The sequence below is a fragment of the Antrostomus carolinensis genome, unplaced genomic scaffold (assembly GCF_000700745.2).
Source record: "Antrostomus carolinensis isolate BGI_N321 unplaced genomic scaffold, ASM70074v2 scaffold14595, whole genome shotgun sequence".
Lineage (NCBI taxonomy): Eukaryota > Metazoa > Chordata > Aves > Caprimulgiformes > Caprimulgidae > Antrostomus > Antrostomus carolinensis.
Window position 1 is genome coordinate 54,498 of NW_010314507.1, and position 14,048 is coordinate 68,545.

The 14,048-nt window shown below is 38.3% G+C and overlaps 1 protein-coding gene across 1 annotated transcript in view; it reads left to right on the top strand.

Moving 5' to 3' along the window:
- Positions 1-3,641: 3,641 nt before the first annotated feature.
- LOC104524712 (phosphate regulating endopeptidase homolog X-linked) overlaps positions 3,642-14,048 on the top strand; it is a 47,181-nt gene continuing 36,774 nt past the window's right edge. The window contains exons 1-2 of the mRNA XM_029084889.1: positions 3,642-3,753; positions 10,165-10,326. Of these exons, the coding sequence (XP_028940722.1) occupies positions 3,642-3,753; positions 10,165-10,326 (274 nt within the window). The remainder of the gene's footprint in view (positions 3,754-10,164; positions 10,327-14,048) is intronic.

Below are 14,048 nucleotides of genomic sequence, written 5' to 3' on the forward strand. Positions count from 1 at the left end.
TTTAACACATTTTGAAGTTACGTAAATGCAAGAAAGATAAAATGTTTTACAGTGCTCAGACTCATTGCAAGCAGGTCTTTCAGCAAGCTTGGGCTGAACGTTTGTTGACCTTGAGCTGTTTTGTTGTTCCAAACGTTCAGTGACACCTATGTAACTCTGGTTTTGACTGTTGCCAGTGATAACTAGGTAAAATGTGGGGTTTTGTGTGTCTATTGAATAATCAAACCTCAAGAAATGTGAACTTCCATGAACCAAGTTATGTGGGGAGAAGCTGACATAGTACTATATATATTTTTTTTTTTAGCTCTGATCAAGCACTCTTGCTTGACTCTGGTGTAATCGATGGAAAACTAAATTGTATCTGCTTGTGAAACAGCAAGGTTATGTACAGGTGCTTGTGTTTGTGAGTGTGCATGCATGAACACTTACATATATAGACACTTTCTAGAAGCTGGGACACTCTTGCTGTGGTTCAGCCTGGAGCATGTTCCAGAGGGTTTGCCAGCTCTTGCATATGGGTTTGGGTGGAAATGTTTGTGCATTGTCCTGGTATTGTTATAAGTGCCAGAGTCATCCCATTGTTTGAGTGAGATCTTGGTCAGAGGCAATTCTGACTGCACAGAGTGATTTAGAGCATGTTGCAATTAATTATTGCTTTTTTCCCCACTATGTCTATTCAATGTTTTATTAATATTTAAAAAAGACTTTGCACAGCCTCATTAAGTGCCTTATTGGGCTATAATAGTGGTATTAGCAGTTCCAGTAGTAAGCATGACCATGTACCCTGTACCTGCAAAAGAGCTGCTGGAGTTATGATAAGCAAGGCAACCAAATCCTAGTACACGCATCAGAAACACATCTCAAATTCCACAAACTTCTGTTACTGATCAGTATCAGAAGCTGATTCACATGTGGTCTGTGCACCTCTTCAAATGCTTCCAGAAATGGACCTCTGCAGCTGTTACTTGCAGCTGTTTGTGTTTTAGCCCTAATTTCATAGTTCTGTACATGCTGGAGAAACCCAGATGAGTTACTGACTACAACCAGGCTCAACAGCCAGAGGGAAGGACACTTATAGTATGCTATGGTGTAAATAAGCCCACAAATCCAAACTTAGAGGAGTCATTCTGTTGCTGGAAGTTTATTTGTGATTTTTCTTGCCAGAAGAATTGTGCGCTGCCTGGGGCTGACTCTTCAGGAGTCATGTAGTTGTAACTTGCTAGTTCTTGTTGGGTTATCTCCATGTTTCCATAGCCCCACCTCCTCTTTGGCTGTTTGGGAAAGGGGGCTGAATTGTCCAGCTTTTCCCTCTTATTTGTTTCTCTATCTCCCTTTTCCCTCTTCACCCCACAATATTCCTGAAGGAAACAACTGGTTGCTGCTTTGCACTGTTGAAAGCTTTTATTGGTTTCTTGCCTGATATTGTCCTAGAAAGGGATCATACCTCGAAAGCAAAATGCAGTTAGTGAAACTAATAGAGCACAGTATCAGTACATGCTCATGCTTCTCTAGGGAGAAAAACTTTAAAGTTACAAAGTATGGGGAAAATTGAGTAGGGATGAGATCATTTAATGTTGGTTGGGGGGATATAAAGCTGATGGACAGTATGCATAGGTCTAATAACCATTCAGCATTTGTACTGCTGGTGGTTCAGTACTGGCACGGAAGGAAAACCATCAGGCAACCAATAGCAAATGTCAGAGCACTCTTTTGAGGTTTACTCCATGTCTGAATCATGGGCAAAGCTGATTGTGTTGCGATCACAGCATGTCCGTACATTTTCTGTGTCAACGCTCTGCCCTTTTGGCAGCACCTTTGATACTCCTAGTGATTTCTGATATGACGACTCAATAACACCAACATCGCTTAAATACCTTCTCAAACCTGTGCTGGTAACAGACTTGTACTGGGGATTGTTTGTAACCAGGGATCTGCCCACACCCATGGAGTGTGCATGAATGGAAACTCTTGTACTGGGAGGTACGTGGTCCTCCTCATTCTCTGGCATCATTTCCTTCTTCTTCATCAGTTGATGGATGTCAAAAATCATGGCTTAAATGTGAGACAAGTAGGTAGGCGAAAAGAAACAAATGTTTTTTTTCCTGTTGTGTGCCAAGCATAGGTGAGAACGCTGTCTTGGAGGTTGCTAGCAAACAGAGATGGGAATCAGAAATGAGGGCATTTTCTTTGCAGGACCTCAGCCTGGCTGTACAGGGTGTTGAGTAGTGAGGGGTTTCAGGACCTTCAAACTCTTAATTCTTCTTGTGAATGGAGTGGGGTTTCCATTTATGCCTATCTGGGATCCAGGACAACTTTTGTGCAGGTGCTTACAGGAAAAAAACATTCAGTCTCCAAACAGGTAACTTTGCCATCACACGCACACCTTGTAACATATGTCTTTCTTCCCTCTACTTGTGCAGTTTTTTATCAGGATGGGTGAGGGGGAGATAAGAACTCATAAATCCACATAGAAGTAGCTCAGACACACAAACTGTGGGTGGGAGCATAAGCATGGTGCTGCCTGTCCTGACATCCCTATGTTTTCATGGGAGTCCAGCTCTGTAGGTAGCGAGAACTTGTCAGAAGGCTGAATGTCACAGGCAGCTCAGAGAATTCACCTTGAAATGATTCATTTTGTTAATTGATGAATGGGGAAACCTTGCTACCTGGAGAGAGGCTCATCAATTCTAAGACAGAAACTGAGAAATCCATATAAATAAGGCTTCTTTTTTCTTTTTTTCTTTTCTTTTCTTTTTTTTCTTCTTTATTATTCCCACTAACTTGAAGTGCCAAATAGATACTTTCCACTAAGCTCATAGTAGTACTTGACTTGGAAGCATAGGATCATCTCCTAAGATTCATTGTGTATCAGCAAGGACTGAAATATCTTGCCTGGAAAAAAAATAATCTAGCTTTTAAAGCAGCACTATTCTGTAGGTTGTGCTGATTATTGCTTTGTGCGGTATGACTGTGATTTTTGGCACACAGTGTCACATACCAAATTCCCAAAATAAAATGCTACATGATATTCTAAGAGCTCTTAGGAAGCTTTAAAAAAGGATTTGTCCTCTGAGTGAGTATCTCTTCTGGTGAAGCCTAATGATGCAGCAGGAACGGTTTAAGAAGAGGAAACTTTAGTCAGCAGATGATTAGTCTTTTTAAATAAGCACAAGGGAAAAAACCAAAACCTTCCGTAAGTTTGTAAAAGTTGTCAGCAATCCTGCTTTGATTGTAAAGGGTTTACAGCTATATGTTTGAATAGCTAAAACATCTGTTCAGCAATATTGTGAAATCCTTGTGTTGGGAACCCCTGATAAGGGGGACTGCTGAGCGATTGGCTCATAGAGGCTCTCCAGGCAGCAAGGGCTGTGCATGCAGTGGTCACCGCTTGCTTTTCCTCCTCCTGGTCAGACAAAAACGTAGGAGACAGCTACTATTTTATGCATGATTTTCCTTTGAGAGGGGGAGAGCAGGAAGTGCCTAGGAAATAGTTCATGACAGGAACCTGGAGTTGTAAATAGGAGAGAGGAGGAGGAGGAGACCTCATGGGTGCAGTTATGTGAACAGTTGAAATACTGATACCACGGCAGCAGAGGAAAACCCAGACTTCTGCAAGAGGAAACACATCCCAAGCCATCCCGATGGAAGGAGAGACGGCACCCGAGGCCAGGAGAACAGCCAACAAAGCCACACGGATTGCCCTCGGTGTCTTTGTGAGTGGCACCGTTGTGCTTGGCACTGCGCTTTTCTTGGGTAAGTGAAAGGGTCGAGGCTAAGCTGAATGTAACCCTCCCCAGCCTGCCTGCTCGGTGCCAGTGTTTGTACCCTATGACGTGTTTTGGTGAATATCTCGGTCTCCTTTTCCCCCCATTTGATATTTATCCTGAAATGGAAATGTGTCAGGAAAGGGATCGTTGTGACAACATTAGAGCTAGAAGATGTGATGTGAGCTCATGTAACTTTTTGAATGCTGTATTTAAATTTGGATGCCCAGTTGAATGTGTTCTAGCCAGAATTGGGTTCTTTGGCAGAATGGGAAGAAACGGGTGAGATTATGCACGTCGGTAATGCTGATTGCAAACTCGCAGATTGTGACCAATGTGGGCTAATATTCTCTGTTTCCTGAATATGAATCTGTAGTGCACACATTTTATGGAATATTTTGGGTTTTCCTTCATTTGGTTTTCATTTAGGGCTTGACTAAAATTCCTGTAGAATGCTTCAATAATGCATACGCTTGCACATTTTTTAGATGTTTTTGTTATTCTACCATGAATTGCAAAGTTGTCTTTGCAAAAATCATAAAAAGTGCATCTGGGATGAAATTAAAATGTTTTGATCAGATTTATAAGCTGTAACTAGACATAATAGAGAGAATTATTTTTCCCTCTCTGGGATTTGGAATTATCTGTTGATTGGTTTTCTTGGAATATCACATGGAAGCATATGCCTACACCTAAAAAATGATGTGAAGAAGTATAAACGTACCCAGAAATACCAGGCAGAGAAGAAAAAGCAGTGTTATATCCTGTAAGAATTTGCAAAGACAGATCCTTTTTTGGAACAATTCAGTCCAACTTTTCACTTTTTTAGACCAACACATATTTCCCTGGACTGGAGAAAACTTAGTCTCTAAACGTATCTTTTGCTTCAGTCTGACCACTTATGATCTTGTGGTCTTGTTTGAAAGGTCTACTTCATTTATAATCACAACAGAGGAAATTATGATGGGTTTTCTATAGAATATTTAAAGCACCAGATTCACAATCGGTGTTTTTCTGCTCTAGAGCAAGTTCTACAAACATTTGCAGCAAGTAACTTCTGCATATGTGAGTAATCCCACTCAATTCCATAAAACTCCTTATAAACATGAGCAGGATCAAATATTTAACTTGTTAGTGCAAAATATTTTTTCTAGATGAAAAATAAAGTTTTTCACTTAAAGAATACAACTTCAAATACCAGGAAGTAATGGAGAGACCTTATTTTTTTTTTTTTTTCAGCACTAGATTTCTTGTTTATTGATTGTAAAAGGCAATGAACATTTACCACCTTAGCTTGTCAGAGACAGAAGTGCTTTATCCATAGACCAGATGTGGAAATTCAAGCAAATGTATTAATTCTTAGAGCTAGTTTTCTGTGTGCTGGAGCATATTCTGTAGCCAGGAATTCAGTGTTAAAATTTTCATTGGCATAACTGCTAAGAAAATGAAAATGCTGGCCTTGGCTCAATAAAAATGTTTTTAGGAACTTTGTGGAAATTGAGGTTTTCAACCAAAAGAATAAAGGAAAAAAGGAAAATTGTTTTAACATTTTGTCAATGCAGTGTTTCCATGTTTCATAGTGACACCATGTTTTGTTTGTAAGTTTGAGTTTAACTCTCTTTTTTAGTTTTGTTAAACTGTAGAAAAGGAAAACACTATTTCTCATCATGTGAAACATTTCAGGCACATCAAGGTGACCTTTTTTCCTCTAATTTAATCTGCAAAACTTGCTGTTTCTTGTAGACCTCAAACAATTCCCCTACAATTTTCCAGGCTGAGGAGTTAAACGTAGCCTTCTGCTTCTCTTGTTTCTTCTTCTCAGAGTTCCTACAACTCTAAGAGGAATCTGGGAGAATCATGTATTTTTATTTACTGTTACTTGCTCATACAAGCTGTAGCCATACTGTGACTTCAGCGAGGAGCTACCAGGGGAGTCACTTGGGCTCACGGGCCCTGCCTGCGACTCTCCAGACAGTGCTGTGGGCTGTGGCAGGAGAGGAGCCACCTCCTCCTTGGGAACTGAGGCCAGAGCAAAAGAAAGCAGATCACTCTCCAGTCCTCTTGGGCAAAAGGCCAGGCAGCTTTGAACCTCAATTCAGTGGCCTCTCATCCTGACTTGGAAGTCCTTTTGACTTTGCAGGTTATAGGAACACACACATTATTTGCAACTGCATATTTGTATGCCTTTTTCCCTTTCAAATTTTTGAGGGGAGATTAATTATTGTGATATTTGCTTAGGAATCTGGAAATAGGCTTAAAGAGGAAGAAGCTGGGACACTGAGTGTTATAACCATAGGTAATAATGTAATGGTTAGCTCTTTTAACAACCACAATGACAAAAAGGCAAGAGGGAAAAAAAAAACAAACAACAAAACAAAAACGGGTGGAGTATTTTAATCAAAATTAACTCTTAATTAAAAGGGAACCAAAGTTACTGCCAAATATTTTTTTTTCATTTGCTTTAATGATGAAGTTGTAAATAGAACAAAACTGGTTGAAATGGTCTTTTGCTTTTGGTTAGAAGTGTCAAAACGATGAAGGCTACTTCAGATTCTTTACTGATTCTTTTTCATTCTCTCTCATTTTCAATCAAGTGCAAAAGAGTTAAATGGTGTCTGGGATTTTGTCTCCTTTCTCTGCTTTAAGAAAAAAAAAATCTAGCAAACATTAAAAACCTGGACGAGTTCTAAAAGGCTAACTTTAAAGCAGGGAAAAGGTGAGTTGGAAAGAGAGCAACACTTAATAGGCACATTATCCATTATTTGTATTTTATGTGGCTCAAAGTCATAATTTGGAGACCTCTACTTCTCTATTTTCTACTGTTCTGCAATATTTTATTTATGCCACAAAATCTCCTGTGTTTCTTGGCTAATTTGCAAGGGTTATTGAGGGGTTGTGTTTCACTAAGTCAATGCAAGCTTTGGTAAAGTTGTCCAGAAATAGTTTTACATCCTCAGTTTCTAAGAAAATTTGATTGAAATACAGCCATTTCTGTCATTAATTGTCACTAAAGCTATGAGGTTAGAAGAGATGAAACAGCTTTATGTTCAATTCCAGCTTTAGGTTTTTAGGTCATAACTTTCCTGTGCTGAAATAACATTTCACGTTTTCCTGTCCCTTTTGAACAATATGTAGCTACAGGCGAAATTACTTAACGACTATCAGCACTGGTAAAGGTATGATACCTTAATGTATTTAACTGTTGAGTTTTTTGTTTGTTTTTTTGTTTATTTATTTATTTATTCTTGCTACAGACTGAGTTATTAAGATAATGGATAGAATGAGAAATTTGTCTACTGAGCACATCTACTGAGTTTTATTTCATTTACTCAGGACTCTCCCACCCTCATCCCAAGTATCAATTATCTGTATATTTGCTGCCTGAAAACAGTGTCTGAAATTAGCAATTTTTATGCTTAAGCTTCAGTGGCAGCTGTAATACACGTTTTTTGAAAGATGAGCAAAATTAACTGACAATTTAATAGTCCTTGTCAGCAAGGTTTTGAGGAAGCAAATACCATTACAATACTTCTGGGAGTCAGTTCAGACAGAAATTGGACTGTGCCTTATAAACCACAGCCATCCCTGTGCCCACTGCTGTCTGGTTTATTCCAAGCTGGAATAAGGGGACCCTGAAAGCGCCCCGTTGATGGTGGGTCATGCTGGTGGGGCCAGGGAGTGCTGTGCTGCTGCGGGAAGAGGTGCAGAAGTGTGAGCCCCACAGCTCACGAGGTAGCTGTGGAAACCTGGCAGAAGATGGCTTGATAGCTCCATGTTGCATCTCCAGCTGTGAAAGGTGCATCTCTGGAGGATGATAACAGCTATGATTATTGTTTGTATTGTGATGGGCATCACCATCCACGAGTAAGGCTGAGGTATTTTTACACCAGGCACCGTGCAGACGTACAATGAGACAACCCTTGCTCCACACTGCTTATGAGCAAAGAGAGAGGAAGGAGAAAGCGGGTGTAGGAGCGGAAAATAAGTTGTTATGAGCTGCAGTATTTACTTAATGTTACATTCTAACTGTTTTAAATTAATTCAGTCAGCTATGCATTAGGGCTAGAGCTTGCACTGACATTTGAATTATCAAGTACACAACATTTGGCTGCAATGGTCAAAATTCATTACAAATGATCTCATTATGATTTTTCCATTTTGCAGTTAGCCAAGGTCTTATAAAGTTTCATCCAAAACAACAGTACTGTTTGACCTCAGAATGCATTGAAGCTGGTAAGTAACAATTTTATTTTCTATTATATCATGATTATAGTATGTTAATGAGTTGTTTATACTGTTTAAATTTTTTCCACGATACATTTTACTCAGAAAGCTTCATTAATAGTAAAGAAAAAAACCCTTCACCCACCTTTTTTAAAAGACACTGCTTAAGTTGCTGCAAATCTGTTTATTTTCTGTGATGAAAATTCATGTTTTAAATTGTTTTTACTCTATTCTACCCAGGTTAAGTCAAAGTTTCCCACAGGGTCTATTTATTTTTAATAGGAAACCAAATTTTGGGCAACTTGATCTTCAGGTGTGTTTTGTTGATTCCTTCCCAGTAGTCAGAGGATTAGCAAGTGAGTTGTTAAGCACAGAGATGCTTTGGGGCTAGATCTTGCACAGCCTTGCAGAACTGTAATGTGGTGACTATGACTCTAAATCTGCAGCTATTTCCATATTGGCAAGCTCTTTTCCCCACCCAGAGATACATGTGGTAACCATTATAGAACTGGGATGTTCATTAGTATTAAATGTGAGCTGAAGGGACTGGGCTTGGTAGGACCTGGGAGACGTATTCTGCACTGGCCAGTTTTGCCAGAGTTTTGCTTACATTAAATCAAGGAGAACTTTATCATTGAGTGTAATGAGAGCACATATCAAACAATAGTTACCACATCTAGATATCGGCCCCCAGAGTTATTTTATTGAAAACAAAGTGGGCATTCTGTGAACTTATAAGTGTATTTATTTCCATTCTGAACTGTGAGGTGTTTGGTGCGTGTTTAAAATTCTGACAAATTCTATGGGGCTCCATAAATTGAAAAATTTGCAGATCTCAACATTACCAGGATGTTTCTTGTCATTCTTCTTCTGCTCTGCACTACACTGACAGTGCTCTTGGACACTCTAGACACCACCCTCTAGAGCTTTTTCTTGAATAAATGCAAATATTAAAGTGGGGTGACTAATCAAAATACCACCACCAGCACCCCAAAAACCTGAACAAAAAAAAAATGTCACTTAGGAAGTTTGAATCTGAATTTACTTCTTCTCACATGCACATAAAATATCAAGGTTTTTTTTATTTTTTTTTTTATTTTTTTTTTTTTTTCAAGCTCAGCAGAAGCTGACTTGGACATCTACGTGACCTGACTGATTTAGCTCAGAGTAGACTGTGTAGTGACTACCTAGCGTCTTGAGACCTCAGGCCTGCCTTGCTGTACAGCTTTTCCAGGAGTTATAGAAAATTACCAAGGACTAAAATGTCTTCAATGTAGTCAGTTTGAGAGTTTCTAATGTGAAAGAGAATTACAGTTGAGACATAAAAATATCATAGTGAGAGTTACTGTAGGTGGATGAAGAGTTACGGGATGCTAGAAATGGCACCATATAATCTGTGAAAGTTATAAGATTTCCTGCTAGGATTTTTAATCAGTTATTTGGATAAGCCTCAAAACACATAGTTGTTTAGACAAAAAAACGTCCAGTATCCATATATTCTGTGTTACTTGACCCATGTAGATTTATGCCACAAAAACTATGGTGCATGACCATTTGATTAGATATTTAAAAGTTATTAAGTCTATGGCTTGTCAAACTGATTTCTCTCTTACCAGTCTCACTTGTGATAGCCAGAAAAAAATCACAAAATGGAGCTGAAAATACTACAATTATCTTTTCCAATGAACTGTAGATCAGAACTTGATTTGTTTTCTTGTGCAGCTATTCAGCTAAAGGTAAACAGTGCATAATTTCTGGAATGCTAATTACAATCTACTTGATATGTATTGCTGCTGAATTCCTCAGGCAATTACATCATGACAACAGTGGATAGCCTGTCTTCAGGTGTCTGGCTCCAGCAGTTAATATTCCTGTAGTGCTAGGTTCAGTGGTCTTTGCTGTATGACACTTAAGAACATTCATTGCAGATATTTTGCTTTTTTTTTTTTTTTTTTTTTTTTCTCATATAGGTACTGTTAGATGATAGAGAAGCTGGGTGGTATTTTTGCTGATCTTTTAAAAAAATGACAGAGATAGGGGCATACATCAGTCCTGTAACAGCAAGGCTTAGCTTGCAGGTGATAAATGTTAATAGTAATTTCTGGACTGTGACCTCATGTAATCCTCTGTTTAGGAAAAAGGGTTCCACAAAATCTATGTGGTATCTTTTTTACAGCCGCTGGCATCCTAAGCAAGATAAATCAATCTGTAGATCCGTGTGAGAACTTTTATCGATTTGCATGTGATGGCTGGATATATAATCACCCTATTCCTGAAGACATGTCAAACTATGGTGTTTATCCTTGGCTGCGGCAAAATGTAGACCTCAAACTAAAGGGTAAGTATGTCATTCATGAAAGTCTTTGGTTGCCTTGTCACTGTAGCTTGCTAATTGGCTAATTTTGAAATGAATGAAGACTCCATGCTTTTTTCCGATCATTGGATAATACCCAACAGCCCAACTTGACTTTTTGTTGTTTATTATTGAATATAATTGAGAGATAATAAATCATAACAGAAACAGAATTTGGGAGGAAGAATAAAACTGCTGGAAACTCTACCAGTTAAGAATGGAGGGACAAAAAGGTACACCTTATCCCAAAGGAAAAGGTGAGGGGATCTGAACCCTTTCCCCTTCACAGTAGATGGGTATACTAGAGTGCACGAGGACAGCACGCACATTTAAGAATGTCTCAAATCCAGACAAACACCAGCCTGGGTCAGCACTCTGTCTCTAACGGTGGCCAATAGCAGGAAAAGAATATAATAAGGCAAAACCAGAGGGATATTTTTCAACATGAGCACCTAGGTCTGGGCAGGAGACAAATTACAGACTTCCGGAGGTGGAGGTTTTTTGGGTATTGTGTTTCCTTCACATTGCTGTTCAAACTGCCATTGAAGTACCTGAGCTATCATCAGTGAAACTGAAGGCTGCTTAAGAATGTGTGTCTGGAGGGAAAAATAGCCACGAGGTGGAAATGTGTAGGAAGAGAGGTATTTTAATCTGTGTGTGACTTGACTTTGTGCTATACTCTGCAGCAAGGCCAGCTCATCAGGAAGCTGTGCAGACCAGCTGGGGGGAAAGGGTGATGATTATTGTTAGGTAGGAAAACTCTGCCAGATTATAAGAATCTTTGCAAAAAAACGAGTCATGCAAAAGAAGAGAGATGTGCAAGATTTATCATTGTTAGTGGTGCTTGTGCTTGAGCATTACACACCTTGAGCGTGTTATTGACCTATTACTTGATGTAAGAACCTACTTTGAGCTCTCCACAGAACAGAGGTCAGTTTTAGGATGTTGTGCTTAAATATAGCATTTATTTTTCTCTTGTATTTTGTTACATAAGTGTGTAGGCATCAAAGCTCTTCTCTGCTTGCTTTATTCAGTCATATTGTATTCAATTTTTGTATTGTTAAGTATTTTTAAAGCTGCATTCAGTTTCAGAATATGAATTTGGAATTTCAGCATAGGATACAATCTGATGACTGCTGTTTTAAGTCTGCTGAAGATGTCATAACCAAAGGAAAAAAAATATTGCCAGAACCTGTTTTAAGTTATGCTTTCCATTCTAATTGTTCTGCTGCCAGAATCAGGCTGTATTAGATAACTGAACATCCTGCATGAACCGCAGCCACAAAGAAGCCAGTCCTAACTGAATATAGAGTAGCAAGCTGTGACTCCCATCCTTAATTTCCTCCTTTTGCAGAGCCTAATCAAGGACATAATGCTAAGTCACATTTTTATATGATTTTCTTACTGCAGTCCCTTTAGAAGTTGCTAATCCCTAGCTAGGAAAATACAAGACAAAGAAGGAAACAGCTAAATGAGAAGTATTTGATTAATGGAAACTCCATATCAAAAAACAGATGTAATAAAGTGCCTGATAACTACTTTAATAGGAGACCTAAAGTGCTCCTTGGCACAACTTAATGGAAACTCCATATCAAAAAATAGATGTAATAAAGTGCCTGATAACTAATAGGAGACCTAAAGTGCTCCTTGGCACAATACAGGGACAAAGATGTGAAATGTTAGGTGGTGCAAAGGAGCTGATTTAATATAACATTTTTCATCTCCTCCTTAACTTTTTACTTAAATTCTTCAAAATATATTCTTGTTAATTAAAAAAAAAATAAAAGAAATAAAAGTGCTGAATCTCAGTGTCGGTATCTGAATAACAAGGCGTAACTTCAGTCTCTACGTATGTTTGTGTTTTAACTTGAGTTACTTCGATAAACTAGTTTGACACTCAGAGTTATTAATTTGTGGATGACCACAATATTGCTATTAAAAGTTTTAGCAAGATGGAGAATTCTTGCATAGAGGAGCATACATATGGCTGACCAGACTTTTGAAGTCAATTTAATTGCTCCTTCCTAAAGAAGTCTTAGTGGAACTTTGTACTTCATTGTAAATGTCCCTGTTTGACACTCGATAGATTAAAAAAGCCCCAGTCTTTCAAGAGTTGATTATTACGCAAGTTCTATGTTCTGAAATATTTATCATATTAAAGAAAATTATTAATCTTAAAGTGATGACATGTCTTGGCCAGAAAACTACATTTTTCATATTTGATATTCTTTGATGGTGTGATATAGATTGAAGTATTTACTCAGGCAATATATATAAAAAATGATATTACTTAAAATAAATTATTTGAACATCTAATCTGTTTTTTGGTCCCTGAATGTTCCTGAGCCTTAGGCAAGAAGATAGTTTGGGTATTTGTGCAAAGACCTGTGTATAACCTTGGTTAAACAAGGATATCTTCAATCTTCCGGAAGCTCCATTTTTTGTTCAGGGACAATTGCTGCGGAAGATGATCTTCCAGTTGATAATGTGTAGTAAGTGTAAGAATTAGTTTTGCCTTACAAAAAAATGGTAAGTGTAGTTCGATAAGGTACTGAGTCCTCCATCAAGTATTGCTGGGTTTGAGAGCAAAGCTTTTTTTCTCCCCTTTTTTTTTTTTTTTTTTTTTTTTTGATGTTGCAGACACATGAGAGCATATGACTTTGTAGGTGTTGGCTTCAAGAAAGGGTAGAACATTTTCTGTATCAGTGAAGGTTTCTGGTGCTTTAATGGGGAATTCCAAAGAGAAATGACAATGAGTCAGTGGAAAATATTCAGAACTTACTGGGTGGTAGATTTTTTGAATGCATATCTCTGGTGGATTGAAGGAGCAGGACAAGGAATGTTAATTTCAGGGTGGTTCTAGATTTGCAAAACTTAATGTCATAGTTGGAAAACCTATATTTTTTTGTAAGATTTGGGGTTATAATGGAGTAGGAATATACACTCTCTCACACACTCACACATACATATATATATATATACACACACACACACATAATGTTCCCATGGCTTTCTCTAGCTGTCTTAAGATGGATCCAAACTAAAATTATATCATCATTTCCCCTTTAATTTATTTTCCATCCTTTGTTTGAGGGTTACTTGAATCCACAAACCACATGTGTAACTCACTTTGATCTTCTGGCTATATAAAATGGATAAAATCCTAGCCTGGTGAAAGCAGTGGTAGGTCTTTCCTTGGATGTCAGCAAAGCAGGATTTCATGCATTGTGGAAGAAAGTACAGAAGACAATTGTAGATAGACAAAGATATATTAAAAGCAGAGACTTGTGGTTTTGGTTATGACCCAGATCCAGGTAATGGACATCTAATATTTAAGTTAAAATTTCTTGGTTCCTTACAGGGCTGTCTTAGGGAGGACTGAGGTTCTCCCACTTCCAATTAACCATTCCTGGCTGAACCAGACTGTCTCTGACTTGAAGCCAGCCTTTTATTTGCAGATACGCTGCAAGCATGTTAAAAAGTGCCTCTTGTTTGTGAAGAACAACCACTCTCAGTGCCAATGGGCCTCTAAGGAAGCTCTTGGAGTCCTTCAAAATAGAAAATATGGTTTGACTCTGGCACCCGCTGTATGAACAAAAGTTATCTCAAACTGTTTCAGCCTTATGTCAGGTCAAGATTGCAGTGTCTCTGTGAGTTAATAGATGTTTTTCACTTACCGTTAAATTTTCTGGAAAGCTATTTGTGCT